This window comes from Cynoglossus semilaevis, chromosome 13 (genome assembly GCF_000523025.1).
Source record: "Cynoglossus semilaevis isolate Cse_v1.0 chromosome 13, Cse_v1.0, whole genome shotgun sequence".
Taxonomy (NCBI): domain Eukaryota; kingdom Metazoa; phylum Chordata; class Actinopteri; order Pleuronectiformes; family Cynoglossidae; genus Cynoglossus; species Cynoglossus semilaevis.
Window position 1 is genome coordinate 21,150,846 of NC_024319.1, and position 26,094 is coordinate 21,176,939.

The 26,094-nt window shown below is 40.0% G+C and overlaps 3 protein-coding genes across 6 annotated transcripts in view; all 3 read left to right on the plus strand.

The window, feature by feature from the left end:
• The first annotated feature begins 5,082 nt into the window (after nucleotides 1-5,082).
• Nucleotides 5,083-9,795, plus strand: ankmy2a (ankyrin repeat and MYND domain containing 2a). Its single transcript, XM_008324226.3, has 10 exons — nucleotides 5,083-5,498; nucleotides 5,938-6,002; nucleotides 6,491-6,629; nucleotides 6,720-6,818; nucleotides 7,528-7,688; nucleotides 7,800-8,014; nucleotides 8,419-8,554; nucleotides 8,679-8,807; nucleotides 8,912-9,044; nucleotides 9,194-9,795. The coding sequence occupies exons 1-10, from the start codon at nucleotides 5,432-5,434 to the stop codon at nucleotides 9,307-9,309; spliced, it is 1,260 nt and encodes a 419-aa protein (XP_008322448.1). The 5' UTR covers nucleotides 5,083-5,431; the 3' UTR covers nucleotides 9,310-9,795.
• A 2,181-nt stretch (nucleotides 9,796-11,976) lies between these two features.
• Nucleotides 11,977-14,408, plus strand: sostdc1a (sclerostin domain containing 1a). Its single transcript, XM_008324227.3, has 2 exons — nucleotides 11,977-12,446; nucleotides 13,082-14,408. Exons 1-2 carry the CDS (start codon nucleotides 12,233-12,235, stop codon nucleotides 13,531-13,533), a joined length of 666 nt encoding a protein of 221 aa, XP_008322449.1. The 5' UTR covers nucleotides 11,977-12,232; the 3' UTR covers nucleotides 13,534-14,408.
• A 408-nt stretch (nucleotides 14,409-14,816) lies between these two features.
• crppa (CDP-L-ribitol pyrophosphorylase A) overlaps nucleotides 14,817-26,094 on the plus strand; it is a 35,227-nt gene continuing 23,949 nt past the window's right edge. For all 4 annotated transcript variants that reach the window (XR_003051586.1, XR_522558.3, XR_003051587.1 and 1 more), the window contains exons 1-6: nucleotides 14,817-15,176; nucleotides 15,494-15,773; nucleotides 16,754-16,903; nucleotides 20,046-20,150; nucleotides 20,911-20,956; nucleotides 21,829-21,923. Coding sequence is in view for 1 of the 4 variants with exons in the window: in XM_008324228.3 (XP_008322450.1) it covers nucleotides 14,944-15,176; nucleotides 15,494-15,773; nucleotides 16,754-16,903; nucleotides 20,046-20,150; nucleotides 20,911-20,956; nucleotides 21,829-21,923 (909 nt within the window). In the remaining 3 variants the exon portion in view is untranslated. The remainder of the gene's footprint in view (nucleotides 15,177-15,493; nucleotides 15,774-16,753; nucleotides 16,904-20,045; nucleotides 20,151-20,910; nucleotides 20,957-21,828; nucleotides 21,924-26,094) is intronic.

The following is a 26,094-nucleotide window of genomic DNA, read 5'->3' on the forward strand; positions in this document are numbered from 1 at the left end:
GTTCTTTTTTTTACAAATTAGGTAATACGGTTTTGATATCCCAAATCACACTTCCCTTTTCCTTTGCCCTTGTTAAAACAGAGAAAACAATAGGCCTCCTCGGCATGTGTGTGTGTGTGTGTACACGTGTGTGTGTGTACACGTGCGTGTGCCCGTCCTGCTGTGACATCCTGTTTTGGGATCACAGGACACATGAATGTGTTTTTGCTGTTTTTCTTTTTTACTCCAGTCTGCGATGAAACGAACAGCTGGAGGGGCTAGCGTCCAGATGTTTATACTCCACAGATTAACACGTTAGAGTGACGCTGCTTCGTGTTCACTGCGCCGTGGACACAGTCTTACCTGTCAAAGCAGGTCTGCTTTTAACTGTCTCGGCTAAAAACTGTGATCTTTAGCCGACTTCCTGTTTTATTCCTTTGCCCACCAGCACATTTCTGACCTGATTTTTTTTTTTTTTTTACCAGTCTGGAGTTTAAAGGATTGTTCCAGTTTCTGGGAACCTAGAGGCCCTGGTGCTGACTCTTAGTCTGTCCCATTTACAGGAGATACATTTGTCATACCAGGCAACACAGAGACTGTGGACACTCACACTTATGTGGTTTAACTTTTACATGTCAGGGTCCAACGCTAAGGACATGACAAACATCTAAAGCAGGGGTTCCCAACTCCCGGTCTGGGGACCAATGCCAGTCCGTCGGTGAGACACAGTGAAAAAATGTACTTCAGTTTGACTAATTTACTTCATTCAGAAATAATCCTGTCATATCCCTTTATTTTTTTCATTCAAAGATAAACTGACAATGTTTTAAAGATGTTCTATTTTGAAAGTGATCCTTCAACGATGCCGCGGTATTACCGATTCGCAGTAACGGGCTAATACTTGCCAACTGGTCCTTGGTACAAAAAGGTTTGGGTACCGCTTAACTAAGACACATGTGTCAAACTCAAGGCCCGGGGGCCAGATGCGGCCCACAAAGTCTTTCTGTGTGGCCCGCATGAGTTTAAAAAGCATTTAATAAAGTCCATGCAGCAAAGTTTCTTAACCTGATAAATTAAACGTTTTTTTTATTACACAGTATTAAACAATATTTGTAACTTGAATAAATGATAATCAATTGCAGAAACATGTATTAATACATTATGGAGTAGTTACAGCTATACAGTCTTCGATTTACAACCGACCCTTCAAGGGGAACTGTACTGCTGATGTGACTGTACTGTTAAACTTTATTTATCACTAAAGTCTGGTTCCAGGACCTGGAAGTCGCTGGTACTTGACTAAACAATTTTGATTGCAAACAGAAGCAGAATATCTTACTTCTGACAAAGTGAAATAAAAAAAAAAAAAGTAAAAATCTTCTCAACCCAGTTCAAGGAATGAACAAAATGATCCAATTCGGCAGCTTCTGGGACAGGCTCTTCCAAGTTCCACAGATGGTCCACATCTGTGATCGTCACCTCCCCGAGACCAAATGAAACAACTCTGCAAACTGTGTAAAAGCTTATCTAAACAGAAAAAATTTAAAAAAGCAACTTTTTATTAAATTTACATTGCAGGTCTATCTCTGTATAAACAAACATTTAAAAAAATCTTAGAGCAAAGTTGGCAGATGGTAGAGTCAATGTAGGTTGAGGTAAGAGAATCATCTTTACCCCCCTGTGCCTTCAGTATCCTGTCGCCGTGTTAGGTAATAAATCAGAGGATTGGCCCTTTTTACACCCCCTTCCTTCGTCTCACGTGTGACCTCTGTCTCTCAGGGGTCAGCCGGGAGATGAGCCGAGTCGTGACTCTGTGGGAAACCTGAGCAGGAGACCCGAACCTTGTTCAAATAACCATCTGACATCACAACAGCAGCTCGGCTGTACAGAGCTTAGCTTCAGTTATTATTACTATCTATCCATCTATCTATCTATCTGGCTGTACAAAGCTTAGCTCCAGTTATTATTACTATATAATCTATCTATCCATCTATCTATCTATCTATCTATCTATCTATCTATCTATCTATCTATCTATCTATCTATCTATCTATCTATCTATCTATCTATCTATCTATCTATCTATCCATCTATCTATATTTCTGTTAAGTTATAGTAAAAAAATCTTTGTATTTATTTAACTAGGTACACATTATAATTTTATAGTAAAAACAATCTTGTTTATTTAACTAGGTACACATTATAATTATTGTTTGATAACAGTCACAGTTCAAACTTTAACCTCTAAGACCTCAGTTATGAAAGCAACACAGTCTGATTGCCACTCCCCTACGCCACACCTCCCAGAAATCTGGGTGTGTGCACAATTAAAAAGGGAAAAGAATTGAAGTTGTTTGTCTTTGTCGTAGAAGTGCGCTTAAAAATAAAAAAAAGTTAATTTCAATATAATTTGCATTTTGCAGTCTTTCTCCACAGTGAAAATTCTCTGAGTGGTATTTTTAGTCCAGTGGGAAAAAAACGCGACACAAACACAGAGTCTGATCTATTCCCAGGCGTGTGGGAACCAGAACACATCAGGTCCACAGCTGGCTGACTTTGTCTGCTCCTCTTTTCTCTCCTGCCACCTTCTGCTGGGTTTGTGCTGCTCCAGCTACGAAGACGTTCATCTGGCCGTCTCCAGCGACCACAGCGAGGTCATGGCGTTCAAACTCCAACACCTCGCTGCTTTGGCTGGTCGTTTTACCTAACCCGTCTGCCTTAAAATTCTCTCGTTCTTTTCTTTTATCCATAAATACTTTCGACAAACGGTGAGAAACACTTCTCTAAGAACCATGTGTTTACAATATGTCAACAAGACACTCCTTTTAGACTCCGCCTTTCAAGTTTCTTGCTAAGTTGGTTACATTTCTGTGAGATAACAGCCTTAAATCCTTTACTGGGTTCGATCAGAAATCCTAATTATGCTGTTCTCCAAATGTATGACAGGACATAAGAGACCTAAAGAGAGGAGATATATTTGCATTTATCCCATGTTTGACTAAATGTGATCTCTTAAGTAACACAAAAATACAATTTTTACCACCTTTTTTTAAAAACACAATACACGTTTATATTCATGGGTTTCCAGGTAAATACAATTTTTACCCCCTTTTTTTTTAAACACGATACACGTTTATATTCATGGGTTTCCAGGCATTTACACCGACTGTGTTTGATGAACACTTCCAGGACAGTGTCTCAAGTCTGACAGTGAAGGAGGGCCCGATGAGGAACTGAGGAGGATCCGTCTGCAAGGTTCTCCACATTTATCAAAGCGACCCAGGGAGTGTGGCGGTGCCCTCACCCACGTCTTCACCACACTTCCTAATTTAAAACTCAGTCCGCGTGGCAGGGCAAGGCCTTTATCTGTGGCGCCGTGGACGGGACCTCCTCTGGGGATTTAACCAATGATGGCCTTCGGTGGCCCACAGAGGATCTCCGCTGGTTCCTCTGTCATCATGTATGGGCTACATTTTAATCAATGGGATTAATATATTGAATTTAAAAAAAAGTTATCTTCTCTCTTCTAAAAAAAACTTTTTCAAAAAAATCTGCAGTTGGTTACTGACAAGGAATTTTTAAATCTGCAGTTGGTTACTGACAAGGAATTCTAACTTTTTTTTTCATCAAAACCAAACTGTGTGTAAGGCTTTTACATGAAGCACCAATTAGAGCTACAAATCTGGGAAATTATTCTTAAGGGGTAGGACACAAACACACACACAGACCAACACACTCAAACAGGTCTTGGGCTAACAATAGCTCTACCTCCTGACGTTCTCCATCAAGCTCTCACGGAGTGACGACGTCTGTGTCAGAAATAGAGATTGACAGAAGAAGGAGTAGCCTGTGAGAGGACACAGCTTGGGAAGGAACACAGGAATGCAGGCAGAGTGGACGAGGTGTAGATGGTGCAGGACAGGAGGAACGGGAGAGAGGAAGATTGGAGCAGAGGTAGTGGACGTCTTAATGACATGCTGTTGACAAGGTGGATGGTGGGTATGTGGGGTTCCAGGAGGAGGAGAGGAAGGGAAGGAGTAAGACGAGAAGTCTGGGACCGTGTAGCTGCAAAAAGATGTGTGTGCGTGTATGCACAAAACTAGAGGCAACGGAATCAAACTAGCTGTGCATCGATGCACAATTCCTCACTCGGCCAGTTATGTTACAGGCCACTGGTTCTGTGTTACAGATTTAATTTGCCTGACATGGATGTGTGATGAGTGTGTGTTTGATCTCTGAGGATGGTTCTGGACTCTTTCTTCTTATTCCACCTTAAGAAGTGTTAAATTAAAATATCTTCATCTACATACCTTATATGGTGGGTCACTGCTTAATTCATGGCACAATTTCGTACAGTATTTGGTCACTACTACACAATAAAATTATATTAATATATTTTTATATTAATAAATTAATTAATATATTTATATTTTATATATATATATTTTAAATCAAAATTATGTTAGTTGTCTCTAATATTTTGTAAACAGTATAACCTGCTGCTGTGGCCCATTTTAAATATCACTAAACGATGCTGCCATCTTTAGAAATGTAATGGTACCTGCAGTTTGTTTTTTAAATGAATGGAAATAGTGACACCTTTTGGATATGGTTAGCTGGTGCACCATTTTTACTTAGTCCGTATAACCGCATCCGGGTCACATAACACATGGGGTTATCATCATTGACGTGTGGTGAATCTTTCTAGATTTCATAATTAAAATATCTGAATTCGATTTGCTCTTCGCTATTAATGAACGATGACTGCTTAAGTTCATAACAATAATTTGTTTTTGTTAGAAAATAAAGATTATTTCTTAAAATTAAAAGTCATTTCATGCCCTTTTCTTTTAGACAAACATGCTACAACACACAAAAACCCCTCTACACTAACCGAGTAGTGACAATTACAAAGTGATAAAAAAATACTCATTAAAAAATTATACCATATAAATTAAATATTTTATATTATGGTATACTGAATTAATTAAATCATAATTGTGCTTAAGTGACTGCCCGGACCAATCAAAATTGTGCTTAAGTGACTGCCCGGACCAACATGTCGGTGACACGCACAATTGTGGGGGCTCGGTCAGTAGAAATACGCCCACTGTGGAAGAGAGTATTTTAGGAAATGAATGTGATAAATAATTATATTTATCGAAAAACAAAAGCCCTGATTAAACTCTACTTGATAAAACGTTTGTAAAGGTACTTTGTGAAACACCTCTGCCCATAATATCGAAATATGTGGGTACTGTAGATGTTTTGGTAAAACCAATTTCTCCCTCTGACAAAGAACAGTTGGTACAGTCCAGATGACGGCTCGCTACGAGTTAGCTTTTTAATTCCTGTCAAACTCACCCACAGTCTGTCAGTCTGTCAGTCAGCTAAACTCTGCTTTATATTCACACGTGCCTTTGCAATTTAATTTCATTCTATAATCACGAAAATGTCTAATCCAAAAAAGGGGGACTTGTCTGCAAGTGAGAAGGAGCTCTTCGAGGTGATTTCTGCAGGTGAGACTTTGCGGCTAAAGCTAAAGCTAAACGGTGACCGCAGAAGACAATTAGCTCCCGTTACCATACGTAAGCTGGTTCGGATAAAGACTTGGACAGATGAGGTCAAACCAAATAATTGGAATTCCATTTAATGTTTGTGTTAAATGACTAATTGTGTGTAAACACGTAACTTTCTATAATTATGCCAGTAGTCAAATCTGTCCACACACGTCACGTTGTGAACCTCTTGGTGTTGTAGTTGTACTAAAGACCAAAAGAATAGGGAAAGCATTATATTATGTTTATTAGTCTTTGTAACACAAAACAACTAAAATTTAAAATGACAATTGTGAGATTATTTTCACAGCACTAATTGCATTTACTTTTTCATTTGTTTTTTTTTAACTATTGATTGGTAATATTGGTAAGAACACTGATTTATTTATTTATTTTAAAGGAAATGTTCAGGAAGCCTCGAGGCTACTGGGATGTAAGGATGTTCGAGTCAATTGCCTGGATGAGGTAACATTGCTTTCTTTATACTGCAAGTTCAAACTGAAGCTACATAATGTTTCACTGTTAATCAGTATTTTTATTCCCTTAATCTGAAAAGGCCTTTTTCTCTCTTAGTTTCTAAGAGTAAAAAAAAGAATGGCCCTGAAACAAATCACTTCAAAATTGAAAGAAGGGCCCTGAAACAAATCACTTCAAAATTGTAATCCTCATTGTTTGGTGACATATGTGATGGACAAGAAGACTCCTGAGTTCCTGCTCTGAAGGACTCTTGACCACGCTTCCTTCTGTCAACATTTGTGTCCTCCTGTCAAAGCCTGCTGTTTGAAACAGGGTTGTTAAATAAACTGAAAACATATTTTTAATTGATCATTAATAATCCTTCATCAAGAGAATTAGACAGGAAATTACATACATTTTATGACCTTTGTTAGTTCTTTTAAAAGTACCAGATTCAGCTTATCCCTAACGTTCTTGTAACATTCCTTCCTACGCAGTATGGGATGACTCCACTTATGCATGCTGCCTACAAAGGAAAGGCAGACATGTGTAAGCTGTTGCTGCAGCACGGTGCTGATGTAAACTGCAATGAGCATGAGCACGGATATACAGCACTTATGTTTGCCGGTTTGTCAGGTATGATGAGTATTAGCGTGTCATGTGAAGCATTTGAACTGGTTGATTTGATAAAAAATCTCTTATGTTTCTGTACTTCTTTGCCTGCAGGAAAGACTGACATCACCTTGATGATGTTGGATGCAGGAGCAGAAACAGACGTGGTCAATTCTGTGGGAAGAACGGCTGCACAAATGGCTGCTTTTGTAGGTGGGTCCAGGAACCAAAAATCTGGTTTATCAACAAACTTCTTCTACAAAAATGACACTGTTAAAGTAATTTTAAGGTGGTTTCCAAACGTATGCTCTCTGTTGGGACCTTAAGTAATGGTTTAGTCATTAGGCCACTCCTTGCAAAATGCATCACAGCCCTACAGCTGCTGCACCTGTAAAAGATTGTCAAACAAATTTGACATAACTGCGGGAAAAAAAAGGGATTTGTTTCTCATACATTTCTGCATCTTTGCCTAAATCTTATCTATTTCCTTAAAAATGTAATGTAAAATTGTTTTTGCTTTGTTATTTCTAGAGTTTTTTTTTTGCAAATGTTTTTCTATTAGAAAACATAGTTAATACATGGATTTCTTCATCTTTTTCTGACCTTTGATCTAGATCATTTTAACACTTTTTGTGTTTGCCCAACATTTGTTTATGCCTAGGTTTAGTTTTACACCCTTACTTGGTGTAACTACAAATATGAATTTTGTCCCTTATTTGTTCCACAATGGGGAAATTCAGTGAGTCTTTGCAGCCCACGCGGGCTGCCACAGACGCACCATTAGGGATACGTGGTTCTTCTGGGACTTGAACCCAGGACCATCTGGGTGTAAGGCAGATCTGTAACATTTAGAAAATGTCTTGCACTGTTATGGGTTTGACAGGACCACTTCACCTGTGACTCAGACATTTTGTTTCTTCAGGTCAACACGACTGTGTCACAGTCATAAACAACTTTTTTTCACGTGCCCGGCTCGACTACTACACCAGACTCCAGGGTTTGGAGAAGGAGCCGAAGCTGCCGCCCAAACTGGCCGGTCCTCTGCACAAGATCATCATGAGCACCAACTTGAACCCAGTTAAGGTAGGAAATCACCAGATCACACCTGCTGGATGGAGTTAATCTTCCAAGCCTAACGTGCATTTATAATACATTTGTTTTGGACTGAACATTTCATCTTGTTTTATTTTCTAGACGGTATTGCTGGTGAAGGACAATCCCCTGCTGGCTGAGGCAGAAGCGCTGGAAAAATGTCGTCGTGTGATAGAGCTCATCTGCGAGAAATGCATCAAACAGCAGGATATGAATGAGGTGCTGGCTGTAAAGATGCACTACATCAGCTGTGTGCTGGGAAAATGTGTCTCCTTCCTCAGAGACGGAGACGACAAGCTGGATGGACTCATCAAGAGGTTAGTTCATGTAGGACACAAATCTGGTCAGCACTGTAATTATATTTCGCCCACAAGCTCAAATAAGAAACAGTTTACAATATTAAGCTTTGGTTGTTCTAGATTCAATGTTTACTCAAATTTAAAGTTTGTTTCCATATGAAAAAAAAAAATCTATATTACAGATCTGGAGAGAAGGGAAAACATGAACAAATGTTATTCAATACAAACACTTATTCAATAAATATTAAGTTTGGCCCACGACTTCGTCCCAGTTTTTAATTTTGACCCTCTGTGAATTTGAGTTTGACACCCCTGATGAAGGACGTCCAAGAATGCTGACTCAAAGAACTCTGTAGTTTTAAAGGAGTAGTTCCGTTTTGTAGTGTAAGGGTGTGAGGGTCACCCCTCTGTGTCTCTTCCAGTTTACTGAAGGGTCGGGACAGTGATGGTTTCCCTGTCTATCAGGAGAAGTTCATCAGGGAGTGTATCCGTAAGTTCCCTTACTGTGATGCTACTCTGCTGCAGCAGCTGGTGAGGAGCATCGCGCCTGTGGAGATTGTGAGTGTAGCAGAGACCCACTTTTGTTAAAGGCTCGGAAAAAAACCTCAACATCGCTAGAAAAACAACTGCTTAAATGTAGACCGGCTACTATCAGCCTTTCTCTTTTACACTTTGTCAACAGGGCAACGACCCCACAGCTCTGTCGGTGCTAACCCAAGCCATCACGGGCCAGGTGGGATTCATGGATGCAGAGTTCTGCACGTCCTGTGGCGAGAAAGGAGCCGAAAAGAGATGTTCCGTTTGTAAAACGGTCAGAAACGAAAGCAGATTTAAGACCCTGAACCAAGCTTTGGCATCTGTTGTTTCATGCTATCACTGTGGTCTGAGGTTGAGATGGTCCTGTCTTTTGGGCAGGTGATCTACTGTGGTCCGGCCTGTCAGAAGATGCACTGGTTTACCCACAAGAAAGTTTGTAAGAAGCTGCAGGAGCAGAGAGAGAAGCAGGAAGAAGAGGCAGCCAAGTTGAGGATGAAGCAGGAACAGAAAGGTTTGTTTTGTATCAGAAAAAAACAGAACAATGTTAGCATAAGAAACTGTCATTTAACCCCTAAACTAGCTAAAATGAGCGCACATAAGTCACTTGACCCCTAAACTAGCTAAAATGAGCGCACAGAGTAACAGTTTGTGTTTTCTCAGAGGAGACTCAGGAGGTCACAGACTCTGTTCAGAAGCTCTCTGTGGACAACGAACACCCTTCTACAGAATCTTCTACAGAAATTCCCCAGGATATCCATGATCCTGCCGACAACTGAGCAATACCTGCAACCAGAATAACCTTCTCCGGAATCAACTCATCCATAGGCAGAAACCAGGAGACTCGGAGCAGGTCTGATCCTGCGGGAAGAAGACGGAAGACGAGAGACGGTAGATGACTTGGACTTTATTTCTTATCATCCTGAGGCAGTGGGGTGGAGTCACTGGCACTTCCAGACAATATTTGTTCCAGCAGTGACCACAGCTCCTGTAAGTCAGGGGAGTGGGAGTGTGTGAAGCTTGTGCTAGAAAGTGTTGTAGTGTTTGACTCAAGCCACGACACTTGACTCAAACCCTACTAAGTCGACTCGGGAGACTCGTGTCCAGGTTGTTTTTTTGTTTTTTTTAACCGGTGACCTAGTCTCTGACTTGGACTTGAAGATTGATGACTTGACTCCAACTCCTATTGTCAGAGTATTTGAAAGTAAATCTACCTTAAATAATGTTAGCCAAAGTGTAGCTACTCACATGTAGTAGCTACACTATACAGGACTGTCTCAGAAAATTAGAATATTGTGATAAAGTTCATTATTTTCTTTAATGCAATTAAAAAAACAAAAATGCCATACATCCTGGATTCATTACAAATCAACTGAAATATTGCAAGCCTTTTATTATTTTAATATTGCTGATTATGGCTTAGAGCTTGAGAAAACTCAAAAAACCTATCTCAAAAAATTAGAATTTTTCCTCAGATCAAGTAAAAAAAAAAAAAAGTATATCAGCAAAACAAAATCAAACATTTGAAAATCTCCATTAATGCAGTCAGTACTTCGTTGGGAATCCTTTTGCCTGGATTACTGCATCAATGCGGCGTGGCATGGAGGCAATCAACCTGTGGCATTGCTGAGGTGTTATGGATGCCCAGGATGCTTCAATAGTTGGTGATATTCTAATTTTTTGAGATAGGATTTTTGAGTTTTCTCAAGCTCTAAGCCATAATCAGCAATATTAAAATAATAAAAGGCTTGCAATATTTCAGTTGATTTGTAATGAATCCAGGATGTATGGCATTTTTGTTTTTTTAATTGCATTAAAGAAAATAATGAACTTTATCACAATATTCTAATTTTCTGAGACAGTCCTGTATGTAGGGATTGTTTGTCGTTGACTTTTTTTTTATTATTGTTATTTTGTACTGAGAGTTGTGGTACACGGAGAGTAAATAGAACAGACCAAAATGTGTATTTTTAAATACAGACAAATTAAATGTGACTTTATTTTTTATTAACACGTGTAACAATGAACGTTCAGGGTATTTGGATGGACTGCTCGTAAACCACACATTTACTTGCACCAAAGTCCATGGAGAAAGTGGGGTACATGTACTGTTTGTATCACTAAGGTACATTATTGAATACTGCATCTAAATATGCTGATGAAGGTAGTAGTGGTTCACATGCCTACAAAGACTTTAGTTTTACAACTGCGTGGTAAAGTAGAGTGCTAAATGTGTGTTCGTACTTCTATCTCTAGGATGCCAGATTTTTCTTTTTTTTAAAATGACTCATCAGCAAAAATTAATTATGCTCTGAAGTTACACTTAGCAGATCTTAAAGTTGTGGGTTGTGAAATCGAGGTCCGTTTGTGACACTAACTAAATAAATAAATTATATACCACAAGCAAAGGATTGTTTTCAATTTGTTTTTGTAAATGTCATCTGCATTGAATGTGAATGTCCAGTAGGTGGCGTTGTTTCCCCAGAATCGAACAGATGCGTGCAAGGTCAGTTGAGTCCATGCTGGAGAGGTGGTTCTGAAACATCGCTCCCTCCAAGGAGCACCAGTTTGATCAATATGAAAACAATGAAACTTTAGCAAAGGATCAGAATCTGAGGAAAATATTCATATTATTGTCCAACAGTAGATGGATATCCTCGCCAAGATGGCCTCTTTACAGCTTCAAAACACAACTCAGGTGCTGAGGATTTCCTGTTAAATTGAGATGTGCTTCATTTTCCAAAAGCTCTATAAACACTGCATGTGATATCACTGGATTTCCTGTTAAATTGAGACGTTGTGCTTCATTTTCCAAAGGCTCTATAAACACTGCATGTGATATCACATATTTCCAGGAACTTTTAGAACAGTTAGCTAAAAGACGGGCAAACATATATTGACAATTGCCCAAATATTATTGAAGATAAATAAAAAAACTGATTTTTTGCTATGGCTAAGAACACCTAAAATTAGTCAAGGAATTAAAAAAAAAAAGGAATAGAAGTCAGAACTATGCATGTTGGGGCCCCCAAGGAGGTGATGTATAAGAACCTGACTGTGGTTGTTATAAATCCTACGGTAGGTCTTGGGTGTCAGAACTTTTGCCAAACTTCTATTCTTTACTGGCTCTGTTCCAAGGTGTTGTGCATACCCCGAATCCCCCGAACTCCCACCGTGCTGCCACTTCCTGTTACAGTGCTGTTGAGCCAGACACTTCTCACTTCCCATGTGGCTGGGGTCAACAGCACAGGGGAAACAACAGAAAAATGTGTACTCTTAAACAATTTAGTAATTTATCTCAGTCTTGGACAAACTTTTATTAAAAGTTGTGTTTTAGGAAAAAAAATTATTATAGCAAAAAAAAAAGTCTCCCACAGTTAAGTTGCTTTGCTTCTAAACTTTCTGACTATCTTCCTCATCACCACTGTCCATTTACAGCTTAATGTCCTTCTTCATCGTCATCTTCATCGCCACAATATCATCTTGAACTCAAGTTTAATTTTCCGCAATAAGAAACAATGGGCGCGGTTATCGTAAGGAGAATGGACCAATCAGAAGATGGATCAGAGCCGCACCTGAACCTCAGCCTCAGACTCAGAAATAAAAGCAGCGCAGTCTCTCTCTCCGGGTCACTCCATCAGTCACCTCCTCCTCGGACATCTCTCCTTGCCTCCTCTTCTCTCAGAGTCAGTCTCCACCACGATGACAACGGTGCAGATCAACATCCAGGACTCCTGCCTCTGCCTGTTCTTGGTGTTTCTCCTGCTCAAAGGGTGTCAGACTTTGCAAAACGACGCCACGGAGGTGATCTTTACGCACGTCGATGCGCCTCTGCGGGAACCGCACAGCAACGTGTCGATTAACCGCGCACGAATCGGTGGGAGAGGAGCGACGGAGGCGGCACTGGACAGAGACGGTGAGTGGATGGTGATGGTTGGATCGGGCTCTTCACTTTAGTGGATTTGGTGGATTTACTAATGGGATTTCAAATGATACAGGAATGACTTTGCGTCTTCTGCGCCTCTAGTATCTTTGCACCTGCTGCTCTGCTGGTTTTGCTTCTCTGTTGTCTCGGTTTCGATGGTTCTGAGTCTCCACTTAGTGCTCTGCCGAATATGCTGGTTTATATAATTTTATTTTTATTTATTTATTCTGTCTCTCCTCTGCTTTCCTTTCCTCTCCTCTCGACTCCTCTTCTTTCTTCTCCTCACCTTTACTCTCCTCTCCTTTACGCTCCCTTTCCCTCCTCTCCTTTTCTCTGCTTTCCTCTCCTTTTTTCTCCTCTCCTCTTCATCTTCTTTCCTTTCCTCTCCTCTCCTTTACTTTCCTCTCTTCTTGTGTCCTCTCCTTTCTACTCCTCTCCTTTTCTTGCCTCATCTTTCCTCTCCTCTCCTCTCTATTTCTCCTGAATATTCTCTTCTTTCCTCTCCTCTCTATTTCTCCTGAATATGCTGTATCTTCCATTTGATTATTTTGTTTTTGGTCACTCGACTTTGTTTCTCACATATCTGTGTCCTTGTGTTCTTTTTATTTATTTATTTATTTTTTTAGATCGAAGCCAGATTGGATGCCGGGAGCTGAGATCCACCAAGTACATCTCTGACGGCCACTGCACCAGCATCAACCCCATCAAAGAACTGGTTTGTGCTGGAGAGTGTCTCCCGGCTCAAATGCTTCAAAACTGGATCGGCGGCACCTACAGCAAGAAGTTCTGGGGTCGTCGCAGGAGTAGCGGCCAGGATTGGCGGTGTGTCACCGATAAGACCCGCACCCAACGTATCCAGCTGCAGTGCCAGAATGGCAGCAAAAGAACATACAAAATCACCGTGGTCACCTCGTGCAAGTGCAAGAGGTACTCGAGGCAGCACAACGATTCGGCTGGCAAATTTGAGGAAGCGCTGGCCGTGTCACCTCCACAGCTCGTACACAAACACACTTCGAAGGCCAAGAGGAGGCTGGGGAAGAACAGACTAAGTGAGAACTGGCATGGCACCGAATCCTGAGAAACATACGGAAATAGATGGACTGAATCTTCAACAACTATGACCTGAAGGAGCTACGTGATGGGTTTGTAGTTGTGGATATACATTTGAATGATTTCTGTGAAGGTGGTTTCTCAGGAGAGGATTGCAGACCTGCACTGAACTCTGGGAAATCTTCCAGTTTGTCCAGTATAGTTGATTGCTCACAGGGTGGTCCAGAAAGCTTGTTTGTGCCTTTGTTAATAGTCGTTTCTGTACTAAATCTTTTCCAGATTTATCAAAGAATGTCGGAAGTAACATCTTCCAACAGTGCTTTGAACGTTCTCCTGAGATTGGTTTGCGGCAACTACGTTATATGTCCTTTTCCTACAAGCTTCTTTCATGGTTGTCCAAAAATCTTCAGTTGCCAAAAGTTCAACGTGTCAAAACAAATGTATCCCCCGTTTTTGTCCAGAGCTTATCTGGAATAGCTTCTGTGGACATTGGTTTTACACATGAATTCTCCGGTGTGTATGTTCAGAGTTGTTCCAAACATTTACTGGAGATTTTTCAGACCGACGCCTTCAGAGATATGCTGAGATTTAATGTGCGAACCATAAGGTTTTAAGCAGTTGTTTTGGACATTCTTACATTAGAAGATACATCTAACACCAAAAGTACGATGTATGAATCTGTGAGGACAGACTTTTTTTGCACCTTTTTGCAGTCCACCAAACATTTGACATATTAAATCAGTTTGTATGATTTTAACTGGCAGTTTATGTAAATATTTCTGTACATAAACATATGTATATATACTCATCACTTGCCTTTTTTGATGTGTTGTTTTGTGTATAAAATTGTAATACATAAGATTTGGTGTAATTTATTTCCTATGCATTTAATGAGGTACAAGTTTGTATCAGTTCTGATTATATAACTTTTATTACAATAAATATCACTTTTTAATATCAGATATTGCTGTCATTTTATGGTTATTGTGAGCATTTAGGCCATAAACATGACAAAAGAACCTAGATAAATCAGCATATAATATAAATAAAAACAATTTAGAGAATTTTGGTTTATCTTTGGCTATAATCGTAGCTCTTCAATGTTTTTGGCTAATTCTTAGCTATTTTTGACAAGGGCTTAAGACACAACGATAAGGTGATAATAATAAGAAAGAATTTATTTTAACATCTTTAAATAATTTCTCATTTGAGGACAATTCACTAACAGTATATTGCAAATAATGTACAATTAAAATAATTAAATCAAATACATCTTCACTTCAAATACATCTTTAATTTGAAGGAGTTGACCGGAAGTAGCGCTATTGAGTCTTTTTGTGGAACATCATTGTCTTTTAAATCCAAGTACGTCCACGCACGAGATCCGGTTCCGACTCAGTGCCCTGAACACCGAAGTACATGTGTTCTTTCAATCGAGATGGAGGACGATAACCGTCACGATAAGGACAAGGCCGCTAATCCTGGTATTTTCCCAGCGGGGGAACCTGGGCAGAGTGACCGGCGTCTCGAAGAGCTTTCAGTAGACTTTCCGGTGTCGGTGGTTCTTCCTGCCGGGGGTACCGGAGAGAGAACGGGGCTGACCACACCGAAACAGTTTTGCTCGTTGTCGGGCAGACCGCTCATTAGCTACACCATTCAAGCCTTCGAGAGGTAGGAGGCTATTTCAAATAAAGCAGAAATACCGTTGCTCAAATAAGAATTCTCCTCTCCCTGCTCCTCCTCTCGCGGAGACCGTTTACAGAGGTGTTCGTAGGATGTTACGAAGTAAAGGAAAATGGCCCCCCTTAAACACCCAAGGGTGTACGTTATATTTAAAATACTAATTTTGTTAAATATATAGAAACTTGTATGTCTAAAAGTCTATCTTTTCCAAGTTATATCTTCAGTCGCTTTATGCAAGCTGTTATTTAAGCCAATGCACTTCATTTTGCCATCATATTACAATTTATTGTTTTTTCAATTTGTAGAGTGTCATGGATCCAGAGCGTTGTGGTTGTTGTTGCCAAAGAAAGCATGGACCTGATGGCAGATTTTATTCAGAGGTTTCAGCACAGGAAGGTTCGAGTGGTGCCGGGGGGTACCACTCGCCACAGGTCTATCTGGAATGGAATCCTAGCTTTGGGTGAGGTAGAGGGCTTCCTTCCAAACAGTGTCAGACCAAAGGTGGTCATCATCCATGATGCTGTAAGGCCTTTCGTGGAGGAGGATTTTCTCATCAAGATAGCCAGGGCTGCCAAAGAACACGGGGTAAGTGATGAAAGCTCATCATCTTGTCAGTTTCTTTGCACCTGTAAGTCATCTGTAGGCATGTTTAAAATAGAAAAGTACGGTTGTAAACTAGGGATGTCCGATATTAACTTTTTGCCGATATCCGATATGTCGATATTGTCCAAATGATTTCTGATTCCGATAAGAACTGATATCAATATAGCGGAGCAGTGGCCTGGTGGTTAAGGAAGTTAAGATGATGGGTTAAAGCAATGTTTCTCAATTATTTTGTGCCATACCCCTCTAGGGGACAGAAGTTTTTTTCACTCCCCCAAATTAAATGACCAGCATTCTGCATACAATCCTCTGATTATTCAATTAGATTAATAAAATGAGCTGCGTTGCTGCCATCTAGTGGCTTTCACTTTCACTTTTCACTTTCATTCCCCAAAACTATTTCTAACTTTTTTTTTCTTCTAACTACTATTTTCTATGCTTGCAAAATTCACCATGATCCAGTTTTCTGTTTGTGTGTGCCTGCTCTTTATTATCCTGCCAGTGGCCAGTGTCTGCACTGAGGAACAGCAGATTTATTTTGATTTTAACAGAATGTGGAATAAACAGAACACATGGTCTCCTCTTGATAACCCACCGCCGCACCCGGAGGTTGACTTCAGTCAGATGAATATTGAATACTGTGGCAGAATGTCAAAATTTCCAGGAAAAAATGGCAGAAAATAAAAAAAGCTTTTTGTTGTCCCGCTGGCAGAAGACGGATATTTAAAACAGAAACTTCTTTCAAATGCGGTTTGCTCTGGTTTGCACGCTGTATTTTGTACACAACTAATACGTATTTGTTGTGATGATCTGCAGTACGCAGCATAAATGGTAACAAAGCAAGATCTATCTATCCATCCATCCATCCATCTTGTTAAACAAATGAACATGAAAGGAGTCTTTTACTCGGGCAACCAAATGGTGCGTATTCTTATTTCTGTAATCTACTTGTTTTGTCTCAGGCGGCTGGAGCGATCAGACCTCTGGTTTCTACGGTGATTGCCACTACTTCAGAGGGATTCCTGGATCACTCTCTGGAGCGAGCCAAGTACAGAGCCAGTGAGATGCCCCAAGGCTTTACCTATGACATCATCTGTCAGGCCTACCAGAGGGTGAGTAGGTAGAGTAGTCTCGGAATATGGCTTGACAGTCAATAATAATAATAATAATAATAATTATATATATATACTATATATATAATGAATGGATGAATGAGAGGAGGAATACATTGTCAAGTGACGCTATACGCAGACGACAGCTTTGTTTACATTCGCTTGTTGTACGCCATGCATTGGATTGTGCTACATTCACTTTGTTTTGTTTGTCTATGAAAGTCAGGATCTCCTAATGTATTTTATGTCCTAGATTATGATGTTACCACTGTGTTAGCGCAGGTGAGTGACATGGGTACTTATGTACAGATCATGTAACGTCGCACATAGGAACGGAACTCTTATAAGGCTGTCCGAAGTCTCAATTTTAAATCGTAGCACACAGCAGTTATTGATTCAACCACTGTCTCCGTCACTAAGGTCAAGTACTGTTCAAATGTTACATAAGGTTAACAGGCAGCACAAGACCTCCTGCCTCTATGTTTCCTTGACCTAATATAACATTTCATTCTCTGTGGACTTTTGTGTGGCAGGGTACTCAGTTTGAGACTTGTGTGTTTTGCGTTAAGGAAAGAACCTTAAGACCATCCAAAGGAAAATCAGTCCTTGGCTTTCTCTCAGCATCAACTACCAAAGTGCAATTAGTGATTTTTGTTCACAGGGACTCGGGCGCTGCTGGCCTGTTACTGCCTCGTGTGGTCAGTTTGACTCACTGAGGCTTATTTGATTCAGCAGTTCAAACACCCAAAGCACAAATGAACTTATTTGACCTCACTGAAGGTCAGTGACAGTTAGTTAACAACTTTCTTTGTATGGACTTGGTTCAGAGTGAGAGAGTGAAGAAAAATTGAGTTTCCTTTTGGAAACAACTGTCGATTGGCGAAATAAATCGCGAAGAGAACTGAACTTACTCATAGGACCCCGTAATCTCAGGCATGAAAAGATTTATTAGCCAAGCTTTTGTTGTAATGACTAAAATCACCTTTTCCCGGAGTCATTTGACTCTCACCAATTGTAAAAACAGTGATTACAGCGGGCGTCCGTAGCCAGCCCCTCTGTGCGATTGCATTTACGTCATACCAGCTGGATGACACTAACTTTGATTTATTTTTCCCGTCCTAATTAAGATGAATCTCTTGATTATTTATTATAGCAATGAGGCTGTTGTTGTGGAGGGTCTTGTTGCTGGGAAAGCTGGGTTTGTGAGGATCACAGGGGGGACGTATGGATGGAGGCGATGAGCTCATTTTGGTTTAAAATACAGTCTGGACAACAAAGAGCAATATGTGCCACCTGAGATTATACCTGGGTAATATTTTATCGAGCTATAAAAGAGAGGGGTCTTTTCTTCCCAGGACCCTGGGACTGTGGAGAGAAATTACAGGAGAAATATGCTCAGGCTCTCAAGGTAATTTAACCTTTAGCTCACAAAAGCCTTCAGTGGGGATTGGATTAAGTGTCTCCCCCCCTTTTGTATTTTCAGCCCCAAGATTTCAGCGCTCAATGCATGTCAAACGTGCAGCCCTCACTGACTTTTTTCATGTCCTACAGTCCTAACCTGACACTTTTTCTGACCTTCTTTTTAAAGACTTGATGAGTAGAAAAACAAGACGAAGAAAAGATCTCAGTCGACCCCGTCCTCCTCCATCCTCCCCTTCAAGATCAAGATGTGCTGTGGCTCAAAAAAAAAAAAAAAAGGGAACACTGGGTTAAATACTGTTTGTTATTATCACATTTATTTTTTTATGGTTAAATAAGCTTGTGGTGGGTTAAATACTGTTTATTATTATCACATTTATTTTTTTTATGGTTAAATAAGATTGTGGCGGGCCACCACAGTGTCAGCCATTAAGGGGAAACACTGGCAGGAGTGTAGATCTAACAAGAACACTAGTTTGATTCCCTGGTGTAACTGATGGTCTGCATGTTCTTTTAGTGTGTTTGTGTTTTCTCCCACAGTTCAAAACATGCAGGCGTTGGTTTGTTGTTCTTTCTAAACTGACCTCAGGTGTAAGTGTGTGTTAGTGTGTTAGTTTCTGACACACTGGTGAACTGGTGTCCAGGCTGTACTCCACCCTTGGCCGAAGACTGCTGTGATTGGCCTCAGCCCAGCCACAACAGATAACAAAATGATGGTCGAAGATGAATGACACTCCAAGTATTTGCAAAATAAACAAGTTCACCTTCAGATTTACATCTGGTTTAACTACCATATTTTACCAAATAGAGACACGGCAACATTTTTAACACTACATCATGCAGTTTCTAAACAGTGTGGTCCATGGTAGACATAAATGATTGCTGTTGATTTGTTTAAATCTCAAAAAATCTTTAGAGAAAGTCAAAGGTTAAACACCAAAGACAACACATAGAAGCTGCTGGTCCACTGCTTCCTCCATCAGTTATTTTATATTTGATATTGTATAATATTTGGGTTTGAATTTCATTTAGATTCGCCTCAGGTGACATAAACGGACCACAACAGAGGAACAGCACCTCCTGTGTACGACCAGATAAAAACACTGATTTGTTTCTATGAAGTTTGGTGTGGGATGAGTGACAGGATTAGAAACCCATGCCTGTTTGCCTACGAAAAAAATACTTATATTTTACATTTTTAATGTTTGTTTATAAAACACCTTATGACTAGCTGAACTTTTAAACCCTAACAGGCGAAAAAAGGAATTGAGAGAGATATTTTAGGAGAAGTCCCGGTCAAAGAAAACATAATCAGCTGATAAATGTGGTGATGGCAGCTTCCTGTTAGCAGCCAATAAAACACTCTCTGATTTTGACATGGAGGTGATAACGCCACGTTTGAGAGATGTTTTCTGAACAAACAGCACATGAATCTGTTTGAGGTAGATAAGGGAACTAAAACTCGCATATTGAATTTCTCTGAAAGTGGTATTTTTCTGGCTAATCTTTACGGTTCTTGGCCAACTTTAATGACTAACCAGTTCGTTCTTGAAAAGGTTAATAAAATATCTTTATCTTTACTGCCAACTTTTGACAGTTTAAACTGTTCATTGGCTTTTTGGCCAACCTTAAGCTATCTTAGCGTGCTAATATAATGTGTGTGTGTATCTGTCTAAGTCTGGGTACGTCAGTAACAGCTTGTGTGTTTGTGTTCTCTCCGCAGTCCTCCGAGTACGACTTTGACTTTGGGACAGAGTGTCTCCATCTGGCTCTGCAATACTGTGGCACCAGTGCTAAACTGATAGAAGGGCCTCCTTCACTGTGGAAGGTGATGTGATCTGACACTTTTTTAAATATTTGGATAAAATGTAAGGATGTCTGATATTAACTTCATTGACTTAATTTCCGATATCAACCGATACCGATATATGCAGCCGTTTGCCCCTAAAGCTGAGGTAAACGTCTCAGAACCGCACAAACAATGCCAGCACATTTGACGAAATCCAGGCGTTGCGTTTTCGGGTTTCTCATTATCAATGATTCTTGCAGATATTACACAAGAATGCTAGTATCGGCAAACCTATAATATCGGTCGGCCGATACTATCGGACATCTCTAATAAGATGGTAATAAGTCCAGTAAGCTTAGGTGTTTAAAGGTTGTTCCTTAGTCATGACTTACCGTCATTTCCGGACTATAAGCCGCTACACTTTGAACCCTGCGGCTTAATCAATGATGTGGCTAATTTATGCTAATGTTAGCTTCAGAAAACATTAAAAAAACATTTATTTAATTAAAAGTAACTGAATATTCCAACTACGGTTGTTGCGTTGAAGCAGGAAATAGCTAACATGTAACCAGCCGTGTTACAGGCACTGTTCGGAAAAAAGGCATTTATTTAATTAAAAGTGAAAAAAAAATCTTTCTGTGTAAATGTCCCATGTTACAACGTGGACAGCTGCGGCTTATAGAGAAGTGCGGCCTATATACGGACATTTTTTTTTGTATTTAGTGCGGCTTACATACAGGTGCACCGGAAATTACGGTTATTCGTTTAAAACCAACCCCACTCTACTTTTGTCCTGCAGGTGACCTACAAACGGGATTTAGCCGCAGCGGAATCAATTGTAAAAGGTGAGGCAAGTTTCTACAGAAGCCAGTTTTTTTTTCTTTTTTGTTTATTAGTTAAAAGAATGAGTGAACGACTGATTAAAAGTCTGAACTATGAGACTGAACTATAGTGTGTGTGATTTTCTTGTTTAGAACTTTGGAGAGTCCTAAGATCTTAATCAGGTTAAATACATTGTCAAATGTTGTGACCCTGTGTTTTATTTTTCTATGCATCTGTGTGTGTGTATGTCTCTGTTGGTCATGGCATTATTTTTTTATAGGACAGAGATATTTTAGTAACATTTTTGATACATATTTCTATTTTGTTTTTAACATGGATTTTTTTAAACTTAACTTTGGGTTTACGTAGACATCTTTTGAACATCGAAACGTTGGCACCATTTGTTTTTTTTTAACTCTTTTTATACTTAAATTATTTATAAAAATAAAACAAACTATACTTACTACAATTCTAAAATGCTCTTTTGCCATAGGTTTATTTGTTACACCTTTCTTTGGAAAATTTTGAACTATGTTTTAGTTAAATTAAAATCTTTTTTTGGAGGAAAGGTTTGCTAAATCGTAGCTGTTGTTGTTATTTTCCAGCTTGTTTTGCTATATTTGTTGTCAAGTTTTTAGTTACATTTTAGCAGTAATTGTTCTAATCTACAATTCTACAACATTTTTGAGATAACAGAGTCTAACGTTGCATAGTAAGATACGAAGTAGTTGTTTGTGGTACGAAAGCCCAGCTGGACATTTTAAATCGAAGCTCTTCAACATTCTGACTATTATACAGGAGCATAAAGGAATGACATGAGAAAAACAGAATCAGATAATATTTGGTTGATACGATAACGTCATCCTGGCTTAATCCCTTCCTTTGCCTCTTGCAGACGCTCTGTCAAAGTCAACGTGTGTCGTCACAGGTGGGTCGGCGGCGGCTGAGTCGTTTGCTGGAGACCTTCAGAAGACAACAGAACTGAACATGGTAGGGAAAAGATTTGAACCTTTTCATGTTTGTTTCCATCGGCCCTTCTGTCTTCTGTGGTCTGGGTGAGCTCCGCCTGGGTGGCCTCCGTCTGAGGTCCGAGCCCTGGTTTCTGAAATCAGACCTGTGTAACTGAACCTTTCTGGGACACCCACTGGGCCACTCTTCCTCCTGCTCCTCCTCATGGTTTTCATCTTCAGCCTCTTCCGCCTCTCACTCCCGTTTCCAAAAGTGCAGATGGCACTCGACTTACTTCCTACTCCTCCTCCTCCTCCTCCTCCTGTTTTATTTATCGTCCTTAAATGCCACACTCCCAGTTTTTTCCTCAATTCAGATTTTAGTTCATTGGAGCATAGGCACTACTGCTGCCTCTTGTGGCCACTCTGTGTCAGCGAGGTAAATATCAGTGCGAGATGAAAGCTACATTTACTACAAAAAGACATTTAAACTTGTAAACTCTCATAAATATTTCTTTAGTGACTTTTGTATTGGTTAGTAAGTGGTGAAGAACTCTCTTTTAACAGCAGAAATGGATCTAGATCAAACTCAGGCCCGGGGGCCAGATCTGGCCCGCAGTGTAATAATATTAGTCCCGCGAGATTATATCAGATGTGTAGTAGAGTTGGCCCGCCAGTATTTAGCCTATATGCTAGCAGGATTTGTAGCATTAGCGGTGCATCTGCTATATTTCGGTGCATACATTTTTAGTTGTTTCGGTGTTGACCTGTGAAAAAAAGATTTACATTTAAAAGGAACTCAAAAGACTACAGATAGAGAAAGACATAATGAGAAACTGATGCCCCTGATGTGTTGTATTTCAGATTTAATTCCTCATTTGGTTATAATATTGAGCTTTAGTTGTTTCAGGTTGTGTTTACGCAAAACTAAAATTTGTTTTTATGTTGAAAAATTCTACATTCTGTATCTGGAGAGAAGGGAAACCGTGCACAATTGCTGTCAATTTTTCTTTAAATATTCAGTTTGGCCCACGACTTTGTCCCAATTTTTAAATTTTGGCCAAGTTTGACACCGCTGATCTAGATAAGTACAATCATCCACACACAGGTATGTTCTCTGTTCCTCCCAAAACAGATGTTAATAGACCTTTTCTTAATATATTCATGTTGGATGTGAAGTCTATAACTAATAGCTTTTATGCTAGATTTTTTTTTTCTTTTTTTTTCCCGGCTCTGAGAATACCTTAGTCACAGTCTAAATCCAGAAGTCTTCTTCCCCTACGTCCATATCCTCCACCTGCGCTCACACACATGCAGCTCTGAGACTGCCTTATCACTGTTACATGCTCATTAATGGCACCAGGACAAACCTAATTCTTCACCTCCCTCTTCTTGCGCTCGTCTTTCATCTCTGTCTCCCGTCTTAACTTAATACGCCCATCTTTTCTCCTCCCACACTCCCTAACTAAAGAATGTATCTCCGTCCAAACACACGCAACCAGAAAAACACCATCACCAGTCATTCATGAGCAGCAGGCAGGACTGGAGCCATCCCAAAGGGTCTGACACCGACCCCCAAATCTGTCAGCGGGGCCCGGGCCAGCCCGAGTGAAGGGAGTTCCGCCCTGATGGAGGACTTGGAGCGAGTTTAAAGCATGATGGCCTGTTTGGATCACGGCGGAACAAAAGAAAACATGCTCTCTTGCTGTCAACAGCATCGCCAAACTGGTGTGTGCGCACAGAATACTCGCGTCAGGAAGATCCAGGCAACACAGTTCAGTACGCGGAACCATGTGTGGGTCCTTTTCTCATCTGGGTGATGAACAACAGGTGATGGCAGTGAAACACAAGCGCCCAAAGCCATATACGTTTTCATCTATCGACTCACGAGTGTCACGAAAAGCTATGGGATCTGAGTGCCAAGACACGGACACAGCCTTTGAGCAACGAGAGCAGGGACAAGAGAAAAATGGATTTCAGCCATTAACATAAAACGAACAGCATAAAATATGTGAGACAACCTGAATCCCCCCTCCACCGAATTCCATAGAAATGTGTTGATTTTACTCCAGGGCACAGAGATCCATCATTGTCTTTATGGCAGTGTTTAAAAATTTTTTTTTTATTTCAATTTTCAGGAATATGTTGAGGCATTTGCCTCAGTCACACAGACCTGTGTACCCTTGAACAGATAATTAATCAGGAATATGTTTAGGCATTTACCTCAGTCACACAGTCCTGTGTACCCTTGAACAGATAATTAATTTATTCACCATAAATAATGCATACAATTTAAGACCTAAACTGGGTAGGTCCAAACTCTGGCCCGGGGGCCAGTTATGGCCCAAGGTTGAATTTTATATGGCCCATACACAAGATACATGTGAATTTCATCTCCTTAGTTATAAAAAAACAAACAAAAACGATTTAACTTTAAACTCAATGGTCTTCCCAAATGAAAGGCAGAGTGATTTTGGTAAGACCTGTGTAGATTTGTCATCCATGTGATGTTCACTTAATATAATCTGTCCCTCTTTGAAGAAAGTCTGGGCACCCTTGACCCAGACAGATATGAATTTTGATAAGTTAAACATAAGAAGATTAATGAAAAAAAAAAAAAAAAGTCCTTTGAAAGAGTTGAATCACAGGCATGGCTCTGATGCTCTGAAACGCACTTAAAATTCAGAACTTGCTTCAGACCCCTGACAACAGCGTGAAACAAATGTTTTATTTATCCGAACAAAAATAAATGGAACGCAATATTTCATTGAAGTCAAAGAGACTCGCTCCTCTGCGTGTTTTATCTCTGCTCTGTTTCCCTTTCATCACATTTTGTCTGTGCTTTCACATTATCTCAACACATTCCTCAGGCTCGTTCATCAGACTTCAAACAGACAAAAGTAATAAACTATGACTATTTCTGCAGTTTACAAATGTTCAGACATGATTTACCCATCTGTGTCCACGATTCAGTACAACTGCAGTGAATGAGGGAACGGTTTAGGTCAAATGTTTGGATTATGTAGGGAATTTTTTGGGGTTTTTTTTTGTGGGTGACCTTTAGCTCCATCTGTGGCTGCCATAGTGGATGTGGAGCTGTTTAGAAAAACTATCTGTCTATCCATCATCCATCCATCTATTCATCCATCCATCCATCCATCCATCCACCCATCCATCCATCCATCCATCTATCCATCCATCCATGCATCCATGCATCTATCCATCATCCATCCATCTATCCATCCATCATCCATCCATCCTACTGTAAATTACAGGGCTGATTCTTTAAGTCTGCTCCTTGTGTCACATCAATCTGCAGTGATTGTGTCAGGCAGCATCAATTCCAAAACCAAACTGTCTTTAAGGTGAAACGTAGAGCAGCATTAGAGTTCTGAAAAGGACAAGGGTTGATAGCAAGTTCAATTTTAAAATCCCAGCTGATGTCAGAGAGACTGAATCCCCCTGTCAAAAATACGCAGCTTTTTTGCTCATCAGTTTAAATTTGAATAAACATTCCTTCCTTCAAATTCATGGCTGGTTTACATCACATTAAATTGAAATGTAGGCCAAAATGCCTTTCCTTCTAAAACCACACTTCATTTATTTTTTTCTTAACACAGTTAACGAACATGTGTTTTCTATAACTATTCTGCTATTTTTAATTAGCTGCTGTTGATGTAAAGGTCAGGTTCGGTGTATCCTCAGGCCAAACGGTGACGCTGTCAGGTTATTCCTGTGTTTTCTTTCTGTGAGAGTGAAATCATACAATTAGGACACAAATCCATCCTCAGCAAAAAGGGGTCAAAGTGTTCCGGGTTTGAAACTGAAAGGAATGATGATTGGGATAACTGAATTAGCAGAGTAATTACATTTAGTTTGCTTTGCTTTAGTGTGATTTCTGTTTGCTGTTTTTGTGTTCGGCAGAGATATTTCCTGGAAGCTCTAAGTGGTGAAAAAGCTCAGAGCATTGTTTTCTTTTACCCTGTCATTCCTTATCGACCTACCATTTTCTACTTTACATTATTGTTTCCCAAACCCCGGGTCACGACCCTCAGGTGGGTCGCAAGAGATTTTTTTTTTGGGTCGTCTCGCATCATGTTTCCCAGGAGTTTACGAATAATGTCTATTGACTTGGGTCACGAAGGTTTGTGACTTTTAAAATATGGGTCCCCAGAAAAAAAACTACCGTCCTACCTACATGCTAACTACAGTTG